At 46.3% G+C, this 16960-nt stretch overlaps 1 protein-coding gene and 1 pseudogene across 1 annotated transcript in view; both read right to left on the bottom strand.

The window, feature by feature from the left end:
• Window positions 1–16960, bottom strand: part of Tbc1d9 (TBC1 domain family member 9) — a 77368-nt gene that overhangs the window by 2915 nt on the left and 57493 nt on the right. Inside the window, exons 11-20 of the mRNA XM_036187585.1 lie at window positions 16162–16279; window positions 14828–15113; window positions 13959–14088; window positions 12496–12594; window positions 12256–12324; window positions 10191–10431; window positions 6404–6469; window positions 5641–5727; window positions 989–1063; window positions 793–896 (exon numbers count right to left, since the gene is read on the bottom strand). Coding sequence (XP_036043478.1) covers window positions 793–896; window positions 989–1063; window positions 5641–5727; window positions 6404–6469; window positions 10191–10431; window positions 12256–12324; window positions 12496–12594; window positions 13959–14088; window positions 14828–15113; window positions 16162–16279 — 1275 coding nt within the window. The remainder of the gene's footprint in view (window positions 1–792; window positions 897–988; window positions 1064–5640; window positions 5728–6403; window positions 6470–10190; window positions 10432–12255; window positions 12325–12495; window positions 12595–13958; window positions 14089–14827; window positions 15114–16161; window positions 16280–16960) is intronic.
• LOC118583582 lies at window positions 1378–3180 on the bottom strand (annotated as a pseudogene).

Raw genomic sequence — 16960 nt, 5'->3', positions numbered from 1 at the left:
TAGCAGCTACCTCACCATTTCATGGTCTTAACCACTATATCCCTCCTCCAATTACGTTTCCGCTCTTAGGGAAAATGTGTTAGACATTTCTACTGCTGAACACAGGGACATGGAACACTATGAACTTGAGTATCTGAAGGTAATTCTACTGGTAGGGATGGGATGTACGACCCTCAAAACTTAATACTTCATGTTCAAATTTTCTTCTAGGAGAACATTTTCTCACAGCCAAGCATAAATTTGATGCAAAAGAAATAAATCCAGGGCTGGAGAGATGGCTCAGAGGTTAAGAGCACTGGTTGCTCTTCCAGAGGTCCTGAGTTCAATTCCCAGCAACCACATGGTGACACACAACCATCTGCAATGAGATCTAGTGCCCTCTTCTGGCCTGCAGGCAGAACACTGTATAGATAATAAATAAATAAATCTTAAAAAAAAAAAAAAAAAAGTAAATCCAAACAGGACTGGAGATGTAGCTCAGCTGGTAGAGCACTTGCCTGGCATGTATGAAGTCCCAGGTTCAACTCCCAGCACTACATAAACAGGATGTGGTGGGCACAGGCCTGTAATGTTAGCACTTGTGAGGTGGAGGCAGGAGAATTGGAAATTCAAGGTCATCCTCAGATACACAGTGAGTTGGAGGCCAGCCTGGACCACATCTTGTTTTATAACAGCAGCAGCAGCAACAACAACAACAACAGCAAAAATCCCCAAACCCAAGCAGATAATAGTTAAGTACCCCCAAGCCCTCCTGTCTTCGGGGTACTCATTCTACATTACAGAGTCTCTTACCTGATTCAACTTGGGCAAATCCTTTGCATTTTTTGATTTAGACTTATTTTCTGCAGTCCATAGCTTCAGGTAATTACGGTTTTCTTGGGAATTTGCCCTCTTCCCTACAATCCAAATGCCAAGAGATGAATGTTCGTAGGTCAAGAAACAAGAAGTCAGGCAGCAAGCAGGTAAATAGAGAGGAAGATTTCTGTACCTTTGTCCTGCTTCAGACTCACTGTGACGAAACCATCCTCTGCACTCTGCTTGCTCCTGCTGTCCAACCCAACAACTACCAGAGGATATTGGGAAGAAAGAAGGGTGTTACAGATAACTACAGGCTTAGCAGAAGAACATGAAGATTCTGCAGGCAGAGTGGCCTGATTTAGCAAACAGAAATTTAAACACTAGTTGTGGAGACAGCTCAGCTGTTCGAGCTATGATGCTCTTGCGGGGGCAGAGTTTGAGTCTCAGTATCCACATCAGGTGGCTTAAAACTGCCTGTCACCCAAGCTCCTTCTTCTGGCTTCTTCTGGTCCACACACTCACATGGCACATGTGTACACACACACACACACACACACACACACACACACACACACACACCAATAAAAATAAATCTTTAAACAAATACATACACAAAATATAAGTATCCCATGTCAGATAATCTGTTGGTCAAAGTGTATTCATGATGTGTACTTACACTAAACAAATTATTTTTTAGAAATTTGAATTTCATTGGATGCCACGGATTTTATGTGACAACCCTACTTCTAGGTGAAGGATGGCCCTGGATTTATTTCTCCCAGCTAGGGTTTATTGTACAATGAAAAATGAAAAGGATGATGCCATGCGGCCTGTAGAAGTTGTAGAAATGGCGGTGTTTCCCAGCACACCCCCCCCCCCCCCACCTGTGATCTAGCACTTCTCAAGTGTTTGCTGTGACGTGACATAGAACCGAGGAGCGTGCGCTGTCAGGGACCAGAATGCCAGTAGAAGCAAGATGGCCATTTTCCTCCATCATTTGGCATCTCTAAAATATGGTTTTCAAGGGCCCAGTTATAACTACATTTTCTTCATAAAATTGGACATTACAGGACACACAGCCACATGAAGGACAAGAGGTACAACATTCCCGGATTCTGATGGAGTTGGCTAACTGTGAGAGTGTGGCTGGTTTCTCAACTTGCCTTGGCAGCTTTTTAGCCAGAGGGACAGACTCTGTGTGACTGAGAAACTCTGCCCTGCTTCATGAAAAAGCTTCAGGAGACAACTAGACACCCATAATATTTAATCCATGGTAAACCCGTGCTGTGGTTATTATGCAACCATCTAAAAACTGTTTTTTTATGAGATTTTTCCCCCAAGACTTGGTGTGAGATTTATTACTGAAGCATGATTTGGTGGATGTAGGATTCAGCACAGTAGGAGCCTTTAAAAGTGCATGGCCTGACACTTGTGTGTGTATCGGGGGGAGCAGGGAGATGATGGAACGGTGATATGTTAGATCCCATGGCTATTAGGAATGGACCAGTTCTCAGCTACCATGTCTTCAAATTCATTTGCATTAAACTTGGTGAACACATGCTCTTCCGGGATGTGGATCTTCTGGTGGCCAGGGAACTTGAACTTGGCTCTATGAAGCTTTCTCCTTGTGTTCCTAATTCTGCAGTTTGGTGCAAATGGACACGGAGATCTGGCTATGTGAACCGTGGCCACTGGGCCATGGGGCTTCTCAATGGCACTCTGCCTGCTGTCTGAAGCCCTGTCAGCCCCATCACAGGAAATCTTGTTGATGTGGATGCCTGGAAAGGGTGGAGTCTCGCTGGAATATGAAAGCCATCTTTGCCACAACTCTTCATCATGTATTTGTTGGGACAAACACAGGAGGCCTCCAGGGCTCAGGGGAGAGTTGCTCATACTTATCTGACACTGTGTGGCCACAAAGTGGGAACTCATCCACTTCTGTCTTCTTCCAAACCAAGTCAAAGATTCAGATTTTGGCCTCAGAGACACTTTGGCAGGAGGAAGACTTTGGGTATGGCTTATTCTTATAACAGTGTAACACAGATGTGCGTGTGGTGGTGGTGGTGGTGGGGTGGCCCATGGTGACAAGAAGGCTTTTGGTGGGCATCAGAGGAAAGGAAGACTACTTTCAGAAAAGAATCCTAATGATATCAACATTCTCACTGGACTTTAAGGAAAATGATAATTAACTATGCACATACATATACACAAACATTTTCAGAGACTTCCTCTAAAGAACCAATGAAAACGGAGCCTGGCTAGTCGAGCTCAGCAAGTGAACGTGTCTGCTGTCAAGGTTAATGCCCTGACTTCCATCTCTGGAGCCCACATAGGACAGGGAGAATTGACTCCAGCAAGTTGTCCTCTGATCTCCAAACATGGTCTGTGACACACACACACACACACACACACACACACACACACACACACACACACACAAAGAAATGTAATAAAACTAAAGAACAACAAAAACAAAAGCATGGACCAGGAACATAGCCCAGTGGGAGAATCCTTTCATGTGCAAGGCCCTGGTTTTCATCTCCAGCATTTTAGCAAAAACAAAACCCAAAATTGTCTAAGTAGTGTGACCCCAGTTTTAGATGGGTATATTGTGTGTGTGCACAATCACACCCATTATAGGAAAATATAGAAAAGCAGTATTTTAAGATATGAATAATTAGTAATTATATGAGTAAGATTTTCAGCTTATCATATATATATATATACATATATATATATATATATATGTATATATTTTGTTTGTTTGTTTGTTTTTGTTTTTTGAGACAGGGTTTCTCTGTGTAGTCCTGGCTGTCCTAGAACTAGTTCTGTAGATCAGGCTGGCCTCGAACTCAGAATTGCACCTGCCTCTGCCTCCTGAGTGCTAGGATTAAAGACATGCACCACCACCACCCAGCCTATCTTGTATATTTTAATCTATATTTCATAACATCCATCACAAAGCAACCACACTTCTGGAATTAGAAAAATACTCTGAAAAAGCATTGTAAGGACATTCCACAGTGTGGCATGTTACTATCTCAGAAGCATTTGTGTAAGAGAAGAATCCTCTCTAAAATGAGCATTGCTAAGAAGGTAAGACCAACATGTTGCAGATGCATGGCAGAAGAATAGTAGTGTGCTCAGGACCACGTGAGAGGTGGTAACCACAGAATGTGTGATCTCATTAGGTCTCCATCACACACCATTTGGTAGCTATTATCTCCATTATCCATAGAGAAACTGAGGCTGAGGCAGGATTCTGCCTGTAGTCACGTAGATCACAGTATGCAGAGATAGCCCCTGTCTAAGCTCCTATCCTCAACAGTACTGCAAATTCCAAGACACCAGAGTCTGGTTCCATGTTTTCCAGCCAGCCCCCTGGCACTCATCTGAGGTTTAGAAGCAGGCCTAGACTGAACTTATTCAGATACAGCAAGAGCTAAGAGGCCCAAACCAGCAACCAACCCCCAGAGGCAGCCATGTTTACTGCTGGACCTGGGTGAGGTGGTGCTCAAACTCCCAAGGCGGAAGCCACAATACGGAACATAACTGTTTGGAGATAGATGCAGTGAGCCACACCGCATATTTAGGCCAAATGGCATCCGTGTAGATCAAACAATCACACAGATGAGGGTTTTGCAAACTTCTAAAACAGGCCAGATGGTGAACAGTCATCCCTGGAACTCCAACGGAGGACTGGTTCCAGGACCCCCTTGTGGATACCAAAATCCACAGGCACTCAGATCTGCTGTGCACTTGTGTACAATCTATTTACACCCTCCTACACATTTTAAACTGTCTCTAGACTGCAACTAATGTGATGCAAATGCTATGTGAACAGTTGGAATGCCCCAGTGTTTAGGAAAAAAAGGGGGGATTTGCATATGTTCAATTGAGATGTGCTGTTTTGTCTGAATTTTTTTCAATAAACAATTGGCTGAATCTGTGACTGTGCATAGAGTCCAGCGTGTATTTCAGCCTTCAAAGACCATATAGTTTCTGCCTTAACTGCTTGGAACTGTTACTGCTGCACAAATTAAACCAGTGGGCTCCTTCAACTTCATTTACCGGTACTAGAGGTCACATTTTACACTTTTTACAGGGAAAGAAACGTTCCATTTGATTTAAAAAAAATCTGAATTTAAAACATGAACCACTTTCTAAGTTCATAGGTTCAAAACAGGCAGTGGGTTGGGCCTAAGCCCTGAGCTGTCCTTTGCTTCGAAACTGTTATACAGGGGATACACAAATTATGACAATGTCTTTTTCAGTTTTTTAAACTCCCCCCTTAAGTGCATGTGTGTGTGTGTGTGCTCATAAAAGTCAGAGGATAATAAACTAGGGAGTGTTCCTCAGGAATGCTATTACCTTGGTTTTGGCCTGGAGCTTGTCCATAAAGTCAGGCTAACTAGCCAGGGAGCTTCGCCTCCTCAGAGCTGATACCAAGTGCATACTGTGCACACCTCACTTGTTTCAAAATGTGGGTTTAGAGTTGCAGTCCTTGTGCCTGACAGCAGGCACTTTAAAGCCCAAGTCATCCTCCCAGCCTGAGAATGTCTTCTTAAACCAATACCAGCGGTAACTCTGGACAGCAGCATGGCAATGCACAACGTTTTGAGGAATGACTTTCGTCGGGGAAGGCGAGAAGTGTGTGGCATTACAAGCCACAGTTTTGCTGAGCCAGCAGGATGCAGTGGGTGTGGTATCTGCTGCCTACAGTGCTTACCCTCAAAAATGTGAAGGTCCATGTTAGGCAACCTAACTTAATACCTCTTTCCTCAATTACAGCAGCCTCTACAGGAGATGAACACAGTCCCCGTAAGGAGAAACGTCACCTACCGTGTGTGCATTCTGGAGTGATATCTTCAAAGAAGTACTGGGTGGCTTCAAAAGCAGAGTCAGGCTCATCTTGATCGGAGGATGGCTCTGTGGGAGAGTGTTGGGACTGTGACTGAACAGTAAGTTCCCTTACTCAGGAAAATGACAGCTGATGACGGAAATCTGAACTCAGGGGGAGACACCTTGAAGGCCTCTGTGGGGTCACTTTGTTTTTAACTCCATCTCAGCCCCACACCAGTGTCCTTCTGCGTTTTCTCTCTGTTGGGGCAATTTCCCAAAGACTTTGAAATCATACGTCATGGGTCAGTGGTAGGACACTGTCTGCGATACACGCCCCATTTACTCCCATCTGGGATGTGAGTGCTTAGTCGGCCTTCACTTTTATTTTAGTGTTTTAGTATTTTACAGACCGGAGCCCCAGACCTCAGCAGTGTGGCCATTTGTCCCCACCAATGTTAAAACTGCTCCTCAAGACACAAGCCCTCAGCACCTCCTTTTCCACCTTGGAATGCTCGTGTGCCTCATGCCACCAAAGGCTCTGTACCCTTTCTCTTGAAGACAGGTGTGGTGCTTTCTATGAGTTCAACTCATTCATGCCCAGGCAAATGACAGTCAAGTCTAGGATACCCTCATCCAGGAACTCAGGTGAAGACCTGGGCCTGGCCTTTGAGGAACAGTGACAGGCAGACAGTGCCACCAAAGGAAGAGACGTGGAGTCAGGTCCAGGGTACCAGATGCATGCTGCTCTGTGTGGTCCACTTACCTGGCAAGACATGCATTTTGTATAGGAGTTTGAGTTTCTCTGTGAGGTCCCCATGGCATGCAGCACCTAGAAATCATGGGAGAACTGGTGTGAAATGTGTATTGTGAGTCAGTGATGCCCCCAGTTTTAGAGAGCTCTCGAAAAAGTTGACTTTTATATAGTCGAACCAAGGCCTCGGGTGACAAAAGTTCTGCCTAGGACCTACCTGGGTTAAGACTCTCAAACTAGGAGCTTTGGTTCCAAATGCTCTGCACTGAACTGTGCACTACAGAAGAGCCAGCTCTCCTTGTCCTCAGTTTCCCCTTCCTGATACTGGACAATAACAACAAAAATCTACCAATGATCTTGACACTGGGACCCCATGACACACATAAAACTTCATGTATCAGTACACACAACTACTTTAAACGCACCAGCTGGATGAATGGCTATGGGTATCATAAGTGACTTATTAATGGGAAATATCATAAACTGGGCCTTAACAGCCTAAACAACAACAAGTTCAGAAATAAATGAAGAGCATATTTAAGGTTAACTCCAAATTACTTATTTGAGAAACCCCTTTTCAGTGTTTTTTTTCTTATTTGTTTCCCGAAAAATGTTTTAATTTCACTCTAACCTTCATTTAATTTATTCCGACTTTATAAGCTTCAATCAAGAGAATCCTCTACTTTCCCCTTTAAACTCTGAAGATCTGGAATATTTGCATAAGTCCCTGAGGATGAGCCAGTTCAGGAAGAGGGGGAGACAACTCAGGATCCAGGTGGGAAGGGATGTTACGTTACCCTGTCCAACCTCTCACTCCCCTTGGATTCGATCCACAGCCAACTTCTGTGTTAACTTGGAACCAATGTCTCTGGGGAGTGTTCTAGAAGAAATGTCCTCTGTGTGGGAAATGAAGGACAGAACTTTTGGGCTGGCTAACCCTCATTTGCAGCCTGGCTCGGACCTGTGTGAACTACATATACCTTCCTCTCACTTGGGTTTGATAGCAGGTAGTTACAGCGGCCTACAGATCGAAGGCTCAGCACATCACCTGACTTTGCCAATATGTCAGCAGCCATGTTAACAGTAGGCAGACAGATAATGCTGTGACTCAAAATGTTGGTGTCACCCCACAAGTCTTATGTGGGATGGAGCCATTGGCTTTGAGGGGTGAGTAGGTCATGGAGGTGGTAACTGTGGGATTGGTGTCCTTACCCAAGGGACTCACACATAGATGGAACTGCCTACTGTATAAACTGAACGTGATCACTGCTGTAGTGCTTGAGATCCGTGCTGCAGGATGCTCGCTCCCTTGATCTTGGAGTTCTCACCCTCTCCAACTGTGAGCAATCCATTTCCTTTGTGTGAAAACTGCTCAGTCTAAAAAGCACTTTGTCAGAGCAGCTGGAACTGACAGAGACAGGTGAGACAGTAACAGCACAGACTATGCCTACGGGCTGCTGGGATTCAAACCTGCAGTTTGTAACTGGTGCCTTAGGGCAAAGTAAACACATACGTACAAACCACTGGGTCAGTGACTGGTGTGAAAACACTGTAAGCATGTCAGCCGCCACCATTAGTTCGAAGGGCTGCTTGCCTTATGTACATACTTTAAGCTTCTTCACATAAGCCTGCCCTAAGTGTGTGCACAAGGCTTTATATAATTATGATGACAGGCCTCACCTGAGAGGACTTGCTCTTTCATCTTGACCTGGATATACCATTTAAAGCATACAGTGCAAAGCACAATTGGTTACTACTGATTGTCAGTTTAATGGGATCCAGAGTCACCTAGGCGTCTATGAAGGAGTTTCTAGATTGAGTTCATTGAGGTTGGAAGACACATCCTAGACATAAGTGTCACCTGACATGGGTTGTGTGGGCTCCCAGGCCAGATGAGGGACAGTAGAGTGTTGCCCACACCCCAGACATCTCTCAGAGAGAACAGCAGGAGTGGGCCGCTCTCTATTCAGATCAGGCCCAGACCCACTCAACCCCAAGGAGACAGAGGTCATGTCATGTTAGTCAGTTAAGCTTCTGTTTCCCCCCAGAGAACTGGCCTGTCAAAAACCATGTGACTGGCATCTGCTAGCCTAACTGGTAGGCTTGGAAAGTCTCTGCCTCCATGCAGTACTTCCTCCTGCAAGCTTTGGTGTTTGAATTGGTGCCTTAATGTTTGCCTGTCTTCAACCAGGTCCACATATGCAAATTAGGTGCACTTGCTTGTCTGTCCTGCCGGCTTGAGCCATCCCTGTGGCTTAATAGGCCAACAGCTGACCTCAGCCCAACACAGTCTCCAGAGGCCATCCTCACTGCCGCCTGAGACTGCTCTCCAGGCCCCCTCATCCTGGGACTGCTGGTGCACAATGGCTGATTGGGGTCAGGGGACCCTTAGGGTTGGGGTCCCAGACTGAACAGAGCTGAGACCAGGAGCTGAGCTCCTAACTGCAGGTGCAGTGTGACCTGTAAATGTTTTCCTTAGCCTGCTGCCAATGCTTTTTCCACCACGACAAACTCAAACTAGGAGCCAAAACAAGTCTGCTCTCCCTCAGTGGCTTAAGTTGTTAGACATCTCGTCCCAGAGTGAGAAAAGGAATGGATGCAAAGGGAACAGATTGGCACAATTTCCCCAGAAAAATTCACTGACAGCCAGACACAAAGCTTGCTGTACCCCCACCTCACATCACGGGGGCCATGCTCTCTTACCATGCGACATGTTCTTCATCCAATACTCACTGTGGAGTGAGAGTCCAACAAGAATACAGGGAAGTGACCAAGGTGGTTAGGTAGTAACCTGTGTTGTGCTGGTCAGGAGTACGGTGTGTGCATGCGTGTGAATGCTTGTGTGCATGTGTGAGTGCACACATATGTCCTAGCTATGGGTAGTCCTTCAGTCAGGAAATGGACAGGGAAGACTTACATTTAGACAGTGAGATGTTTTCCAGTCCTTTATTAAAATAGATTTAGTGTTACTTAGAAATAGTAGGAAATTATATATTAGAAAGGCTTACCTATGTGCAATTATTTTTATATAAGATATATTTTTAATTGTTATATTAGTTTTGTAAGACAGAAGCATTCCAATCTACTATCTAGAGCACTGGTCCTCAACCTTCCTGATGCTGTGACCCTTTAATACAGTTCCTCATGTTATAGTGACCTCCAACTATAAAAGTATTTTTGTTGCTACTTAACTGCAATTTTGTTACTGTTATGAATTGTAATGTAAAGACCTGTTTTCCAATGGTCTTAGGTGACCCTGTGAAAGGGCTGTTTGACCTTCAAAGGGGTTATAACCCATAGGTTGAGAACCACTGGTCTAGATATTCCTCTTTCTCTAAGAAACCCATCAAGGTTATATGATTATGTTAGCATTTTACTGCCATATATACTCCATTAATGTATTATTTTAAGCCTACATCTTGTTAGTTACCTATGTCTATGGTGTGTGTGTGTGTGTGTGTGTGTGTGTGTGTGTGTGTGTGTGTGTATGAAGATCAGAAAACACTCTTTGGGAGTTGGCCCTTTCTCTCCACTATGAGGGTCCTGGGGATTGAACTCAGACCATCAGGCTTGGCAGCGGGTACCCTCACCTGTTGAGCCACCTCACAAGACCTCGGATAATATGTTTTGAACTCAAGTTGACATCTGTCTCATGTAGGATTGTCCCTGTAACAGGGCTATTAACTAAACACAATCTTATAACCAGCATGCAATCCTCATATGTGCTCCTCCTTCCTCTAGACCCAGTGTGGGGGCCCCAAGGGAAGTAGAGGGGAGCCCCAGGTTACCATGTCCTTACTTAGTCCAGAGACGAACTCTCGGAAGTTAATTAAGGAGTCCCCATTCTCGTCTAACAGCTGGAACAAGCGGGAGGCCAGCACATCGGAGTGAGTGCCACATGCCCAGGGAAAGAGAAGCACAAACATGCCCTTGAACTGCTCAAAGTCAATGCGGTACTGCTCCAGGTAAGGCAGGCTGGGGTCGTGCCGGTCCAGGGCATTGCTGCTCCCTCCCCAGTAGCAGCTGGTTAGATGCTCAGCCTGAAAAACGATACAGAGTGGTCACTCCAACTTATATAGCCCCAGATCACACACTATTATGTTCAATCTGCAAGTGTGTGCTCTTCCTACCATACACAGGTACACCTAACTTGAGGGCCCGTAAGTCTAGGAGATACCACAGTGAGAGTGAAGAGCTAGGCTCAGCAATAGCTTCCTGATGTTGTGCATAGAAATCAGCATCTCATTCCAAGAACGCAGGACCATACTACATTGATCACTTACATATCAAGCCAACACACATTTGGCCCGCCTGCCGGGGAGAGAGCAAAAAGAAAGGGATAGTGGTGCCCTCTAGTGGCTAAGAGGTAAGTGGGCGCTTGGGGAGATCCCTCAGTCCCAAACTGTCCACAGGATGTTGGTGGTGTCCTTTATGTTTGTTCCTGGACTGTCTTTGAACTGCTCCAGAGAGCCACAGTTAAATCAGTTGGTGGCTTTTGTCTTTGAGACAACGTTTCATGCAAGGTAGGCTGGCCTCAAATTTGCTATGTAGTCAAGGATGACCTTGAACTCCTGATGTTCCCGCCTCCAACTCCCAGGTACTGGGATGAGAGGCACGAGCCACCACATCTAGCTGCAGATTTAGGCCAAAGAGTAAATTAGAGATTGTGGCACGATTGTTTCTTGTATGATGGGAATCTTTTGAACCTTTTCTGCGTCAATGGCCACATTCTAATCTGTGACAGATGACAAAACTCTTTTGTAGAAGGAAAGAATTCCATTTCAAAATTATTAGAATGTTATTTTTCTTATTAAAGATCAGTAGTGGATAGGCCGGGCGGTGGTGGCGCACGCTTTTAATCCTTGCACTGGGGAGGCAGAGCCAGGCGGATCTCTGTGAGTTCGAGGCCAGCCTGGACTACCAAGTGAGTTCCAGGAAAAGGCACAAAGCTACACAGAGGAGAAACCCTGTCTTGAAAAACCAAAAAAAAAAAAAAAAAAAGATCAGTAGTGGCTTAATGAAAAAGAATGGAAAACACAGAGATTGAACCCATGATGCTCTTCCCTGGACCTGTAGACAGTTTTTGTTAGGGTTTGGGTGTGAACCAGCCTACAACAATGTCATATGTTGAAAACTTGGTCCCCAGAAGATGGCTCCAATCATCGAGAAGTAACTGGATCATGAGAGCCTGACCTTTATCAATGGATCAATCATTTGTTGGCCTTACTGGAACATGATAGAAACTTCTGGAAGTGGAGCCTGGTTGAAGGAAGTGTGTTATGTCTTGTCTTGACCCTCTCTTGGTGTAGTTCTGTTCCCTGGCTGCCATGATGTGATGACCTTGCTCCTCCATGCCCTTCACCATGATGCTCTGCATCAGCACAGCCCAGGATGGACACAACAGGCCAACCACGGGTCAGGAGACTTCCAAAACAGTAAATCCAAACCAAACAGGCCTCTTAACATAGTATGCTTCTTCTTCTAGCTATAGATTATTTTTCCTTAAGGTAACTTGGGGCTTAGTAGGGGAGATTATGAGTTATAATCACTTCAGGCATAATTTGAACTTGACCACACTTTTCTGTGGAGTTTTAGAAATCCAGGTTCTATGTTCTAAGGTCCAAGAAAGCAACTCCTCTGGTGAGGAAGTGAGCTACAACATGAACTTAAATTAGTGCTAATAATTGATTTACTTTTCCCACTAAGTACGGCAGCTTTGTCTCCTGGCTCTGTCTTCCCCCTTGTGCATGTTGGGGACCCGTAGAACCCCTAAACTACCTAACAGAAAGACCAAGAAGTCCCAGAACAGTTAAAGAAAGTTCTTTCATCCCTTCGAATGGGCATGGATTTACTTTGAAACTCACCTTGAACAGAGCATACAGTTCTTCCAGCTCGTCGATGGTAAAGGAGGTCTCTGTCACAATGGTCCGTACCTATAAAGGGGTGAGCACAGTGACTCCCTCAGATTCAAAACATATCACGCTGAGAGCCTCTAAGTTCTTCTTTCAAGATCTGCCAAGCTGGAGCTGAGGAGCCAGCAGGGGTGTGCGCAAGTGGGGGGAAAGTGAGGTCGCCGCGCGCCCCCCCCCCTTCAGAGGACTTACCACGTTGCGTTTGGTGGTGTCCTCCAGGGTCTGGATCACTTTCAGCCTCTGCTTGAATCTCATCTGCTCAATCAAATCCGCCCGGATAGTTCCGAATTTCTGGAAAGGAGCAACATCGGTGTTTCTGAAAAAATGTGCTAAGGTCACAGGGACACTTGCAGACTGGTAGAAATGTTCACAACTCAGAATAAACGCCTCTCTCCACAGCAGTGACCTTGACTAGGTTTTATGTTGGGAATCCACTTAGGGACTATGAAGTATTGATTCAGAGAGTCTCCCATTTTCAGCGGCAGAACTTTCGTCACACGTGTGCTCCTTGAGTTGACAGCGTGTGGAGAAGAAAGCTCGATGTGAGGCGGTGATGGGATGCGTGTGTGTGATGGGATGCGTGTGTGTGATGGGAAGGGGATCCCTGCTCCCAGGTGGAGAGGTGAAGAGGCTGGGAGGCATGTTGATCTCCACGGTCCGTTAACAGCATCTGCTGGGATCAGAGGTCCACACTGGCATTCTGTGAGCTGGCCATCTCTCCAAATGCTAACCTTCCCATGGCCTGTGTGTTTCCCAACTCAGACAAGAAAGGAAAACATAATGTTTGTTTCCATTAAACAGCCCAGTCAGGACTTGGTAAGAATAGTCATTGAAACGATTCACTCTGGGGTTAACTGTGGCTGAGAGAGAGGAGCTCCCAGGGGAGGGATGACTTCCGATCCCAACAGCAGCTCAGTTTCTGCCTTTAAACACCCAGTGGTCTGAAAGTATATACTTCAGGGGAGTTCTAACTACTTAGTGTGGGAATGGGGAATGAGTCATCAATGAAGGTTTCCCACGATGGCCCCTCAACCCACTGAGCATTGAATCTGACACACTTCTAGATCACGTGTCAGAGGGCCAGAGCTTGCCAAACCATTTACAACAAGTAAAGGCCCAAGAGAAACCCCAGGGTCCACTCAGCGTCCATCACTGAGAACAAAACTGTTAGCTTATAGGCAGTCACCTGCCTCCGACAACTAATTCACACAGTATAAAAGGGGATGGGATTTCTGTCTGTCCCCAAACTCCCATTTAAACTTAATTCCCGCTTGCTGCAGCATGGACAGGAAAGGCCTTATCTTCAGGTGTTTAGGTTAGAAAGAATGCTACAGAAAGGGCTTTCAGAAGCAGGTTATTTCTCCTGAACTTCTGCCCGACGAGGACATGGTTCCTCCCACCTGCAGGACACGATGGTGTCCAAGGAAACAGAAAGATGGGGCTGTATCCCGTAAGCACCTGGCCGTAGGCTTCCAAGGCTCTTGAACCAAGAGAAATTCATCTTTAATCTTTGGAAGCAATTGGACTGTTGTAGTCTATGATGGCAGGATTAACTGGATTGAGACAGGTAGGAGAGGTGGTGTGGGACCCAAGCCCCGCTGAGCTGGGTGGTAACACTGGGGCACTTTGATCACATGGCTGGGAAGCAGACCCACCTCGTAGGATGTCCCTATGAGTCTGAAGATGTCCACCGCAGGGTAGGGCCCCACATCGTCACTGAGCAGGGAGTGGAGATGAGGGATGGGAGGCAGCGTGCTGTCTTTGTTGGTCACACTGTCTAAGTACCTTGGGTGAGACAAGAAGCAGCCATCATGGGAGGATCTGTGGTGCCTCAGTTACAGATCTCTAACTGTACACATTAAGACAAAGATCTGAGTTTCCTTCTCCATTTTTGTCTGTGCTTCTCTTTCTCTTGGAAGTTCTGGGGATTGAACCTAGCACCTGACGCATGCTGAGCAACTCGACGGCCCTAGCCCCTTTTATTTCAAGATGGGGTCCCACTAAGTTGGCCAGGCTGCCTTTAATATATGATTCCCCTACCTCAGCCTTCTGAACAGCTGGGATTACAGTGTGCAACATCAGGCCTTATGAAGATCTTCTTAAAAACAGAAAGAAACTCCCTTTACCTTTAAAGAAAAAGACTGTTGTGCTGGGGGATGGCTAAAGGGTTAAGAGCACTTGCTGAACAGCCCTGAGGGCTGGAGTTCGGGTCTCAGCACTCACGCAAGCCGTATCCAAGCACACTGTAACTCCAGCTCTAAGGGAGGCAAAGAGGGGAGAGAGGGAGACCTCTGTCCACTGGCTTCAAGCTAGCTGAGGAAACAGGAGTCCTCATGAGGATGGTGGAGAGTGGTGGACAAAGATAGCTAGTGTCCTCTGCATACGAGCACAGGTGTGACTATATGCACATAAATATCATACATACCCTGAAAATTTAGATATGAAAATGTATCCTGGCCACAGAGAATAATAGGTCTTTTGGTCAACTCATGAGGTGGCCCCAAAGCCAGACACAGCACAGTACCTTCCCAAAACAGTCATGGCCTCTCCATCATCCTTGCAGTTTAAGAGTTTATCCACATTGGCATCCAGGACAGCGAGGGCCAACTGGAATATCACTTTGATTCCTTCATAGAAGAAACAGTCCACGACTACCACTGCACTCTCAAATGGCATCACGCTGAGGAAGAGCGTGAGGAACCACGACAGGGAGATGGTAGAGATCACACCCAGGTCCTGCATGCAGTCATACAGCTGTGGGACGTAGTCTCGGGCCAGCTCCTCGAAGACTCCCTGGTCCACCAGGGCACCTGGGTGGGTGACACAACATGATCGGTTAGCCCTGCACCTCTCTGGAGGACCGAATCAAATGGACGGGCTGCAGTCCACCTCCATTTCTGCTGCTATGACAACATGCCCTGATGAAAGCAACTCAGGGCAGAAAGGGTTTAACTTATCTCACAGCTCCAGAGTCAAGTCCATCACCGAAGGAAACTCAAGGCAGCATGAACCTGGGCAGCTGCTCACCCACAGGCAAGAGCAGAGAGAAATGGGCACGTTCACGCTTCATGGCCAGCCATCCTTCTCTATGCTTACACAACCCAGGGCCCCCAGACTGGGAATGGTGCTGCCCACTCAGGCTGGGTCTTCTCACATCAGTTAAGGCAGCCAGGACAGTCCTCCACAGACACCCCACAGGCTCCCTTGATCTAGACAGTGCCTCATTGAGAATCTCATCCCCGGTGATTCTAGGTTATGACAGACTGACACTAAGATTGACCATCACACCTGCTTTATACCCTTATTTATCTAACGACTCTTTAGCTGTGGGGCCCCAAGGCATGGATTGCTTTTCAAAGCTTTTTTTTTTTTTTTTTTTTTATTTTTTGAGATTCTAGTTATACACATTTACCACCAGCTTGCTGACATTTTAAGCTAGTACCACGCATGTGATGGTCATTTTTACTGGATTTAGAATCACCCAATATTCCCAGGAAGGTGTTACTGGAGAAGTTTAACTAGGGTTTGAGGGGCCACCCTGAATGTGAGCATCACTGTCCCAAGGGCTGGGCTCCTGGACTAAATGAAAAAGGAGAAAGCAGACTGAGTGCTGACATGCACTTCTCTGTTTCCTGACTGGGACCCAGTGTAACCAGTTGCCTTGTGTCCCCTTGGCCGTGACTTTCCTGTACGGTTGACCCACCATACGGGCAGATTCAGAGCCACAACAAGCCCTTCCTCTCTCATGCTGATTTCTGGCTGGGCATTTGTCACAGCTGAGGAGAAGTAATGGTTCTACGATCCTTGATCCTTTTCCCATTGAGACAGGCTGAGGTGTTTAGCCACACCCACACATACCTACGACTCTGGTGTTGTAGTAATCGGGAAGCATCCGCTCGCATAAGGCCACGAGTAGCCAGAACGCCTCCTCCTCTTTGGCATAGAGAAGCAGTACGGAGGTGACAATGTTCATGGCCTGATGGAAGGAGAGAGGATGCCGTCACACAGTCTGCATACAGCAAATGTATTTGACAGAGAAGCAATCTTGGTAACTGGTGAGGGGTGATGCCCACTCTAAGTCACTCCCAACTGGAAGCCAGCAGTACTTTAGGGCATGCCATTTGACAAGCAGCTTCTGACTCCATTTTGAGGATGAAGGCTGATTGTGCACCCGGGTGAATCCACAAACACCACCATCTGTCTGGTGCCACCCACACAGCACAGACTAAAAATACAACAAAACAATAAAACAAAACAAAACAAAAAGATCTTTTCCTGCAAGTATATAAGTGACACTCTATACATTTATTGGGCTGAATTGAGGCTGTGTGGGCACACGAAGGTATCAAAATCAGAAAATTCAGGCCCAAGAACTTGCTGGACGTGCCAGACTGAAGGAAAGGTGGAACATTCTCACCTGGATCCCATGAAGAGAAGGACACCCAAGGCTGCTGCAATGGGAACAGCTGCCACCAGCTTGTTTTCTGATACCTTGTGAGGGCACGCAGGACAAACAGGCAGAGGACTTGGACTGTCCCAGGGTTATCTGAGTGGCTGAGTTCCCACTGTTGGCAAGGCCGACTTGTCTGGGCCTCCACCCATTGGTCTGTGGGTTTCTTGCTCTCATGTAGGCCTGCCCACTTGCCTCTGCAGCTGG

The sequence above is a fragment of the Onychomys torridus genome, chromosome 5, assembly GCF_903995425.1.
Source record: "Onychomys torridus chromosome 5, mOncTor1.1, whole genome shotgun sequence".
Lineage (NCBI taxonomy): Eukaryota > Metazoa > Chordata > Mammalia > Rodentia > Cricetidae > Onychomys > Onychomys torridus.
Note: the sequence above shows the minus strand (reverse complement) of the source record. Positions and strands in the feature narration are given on the sequence as shown.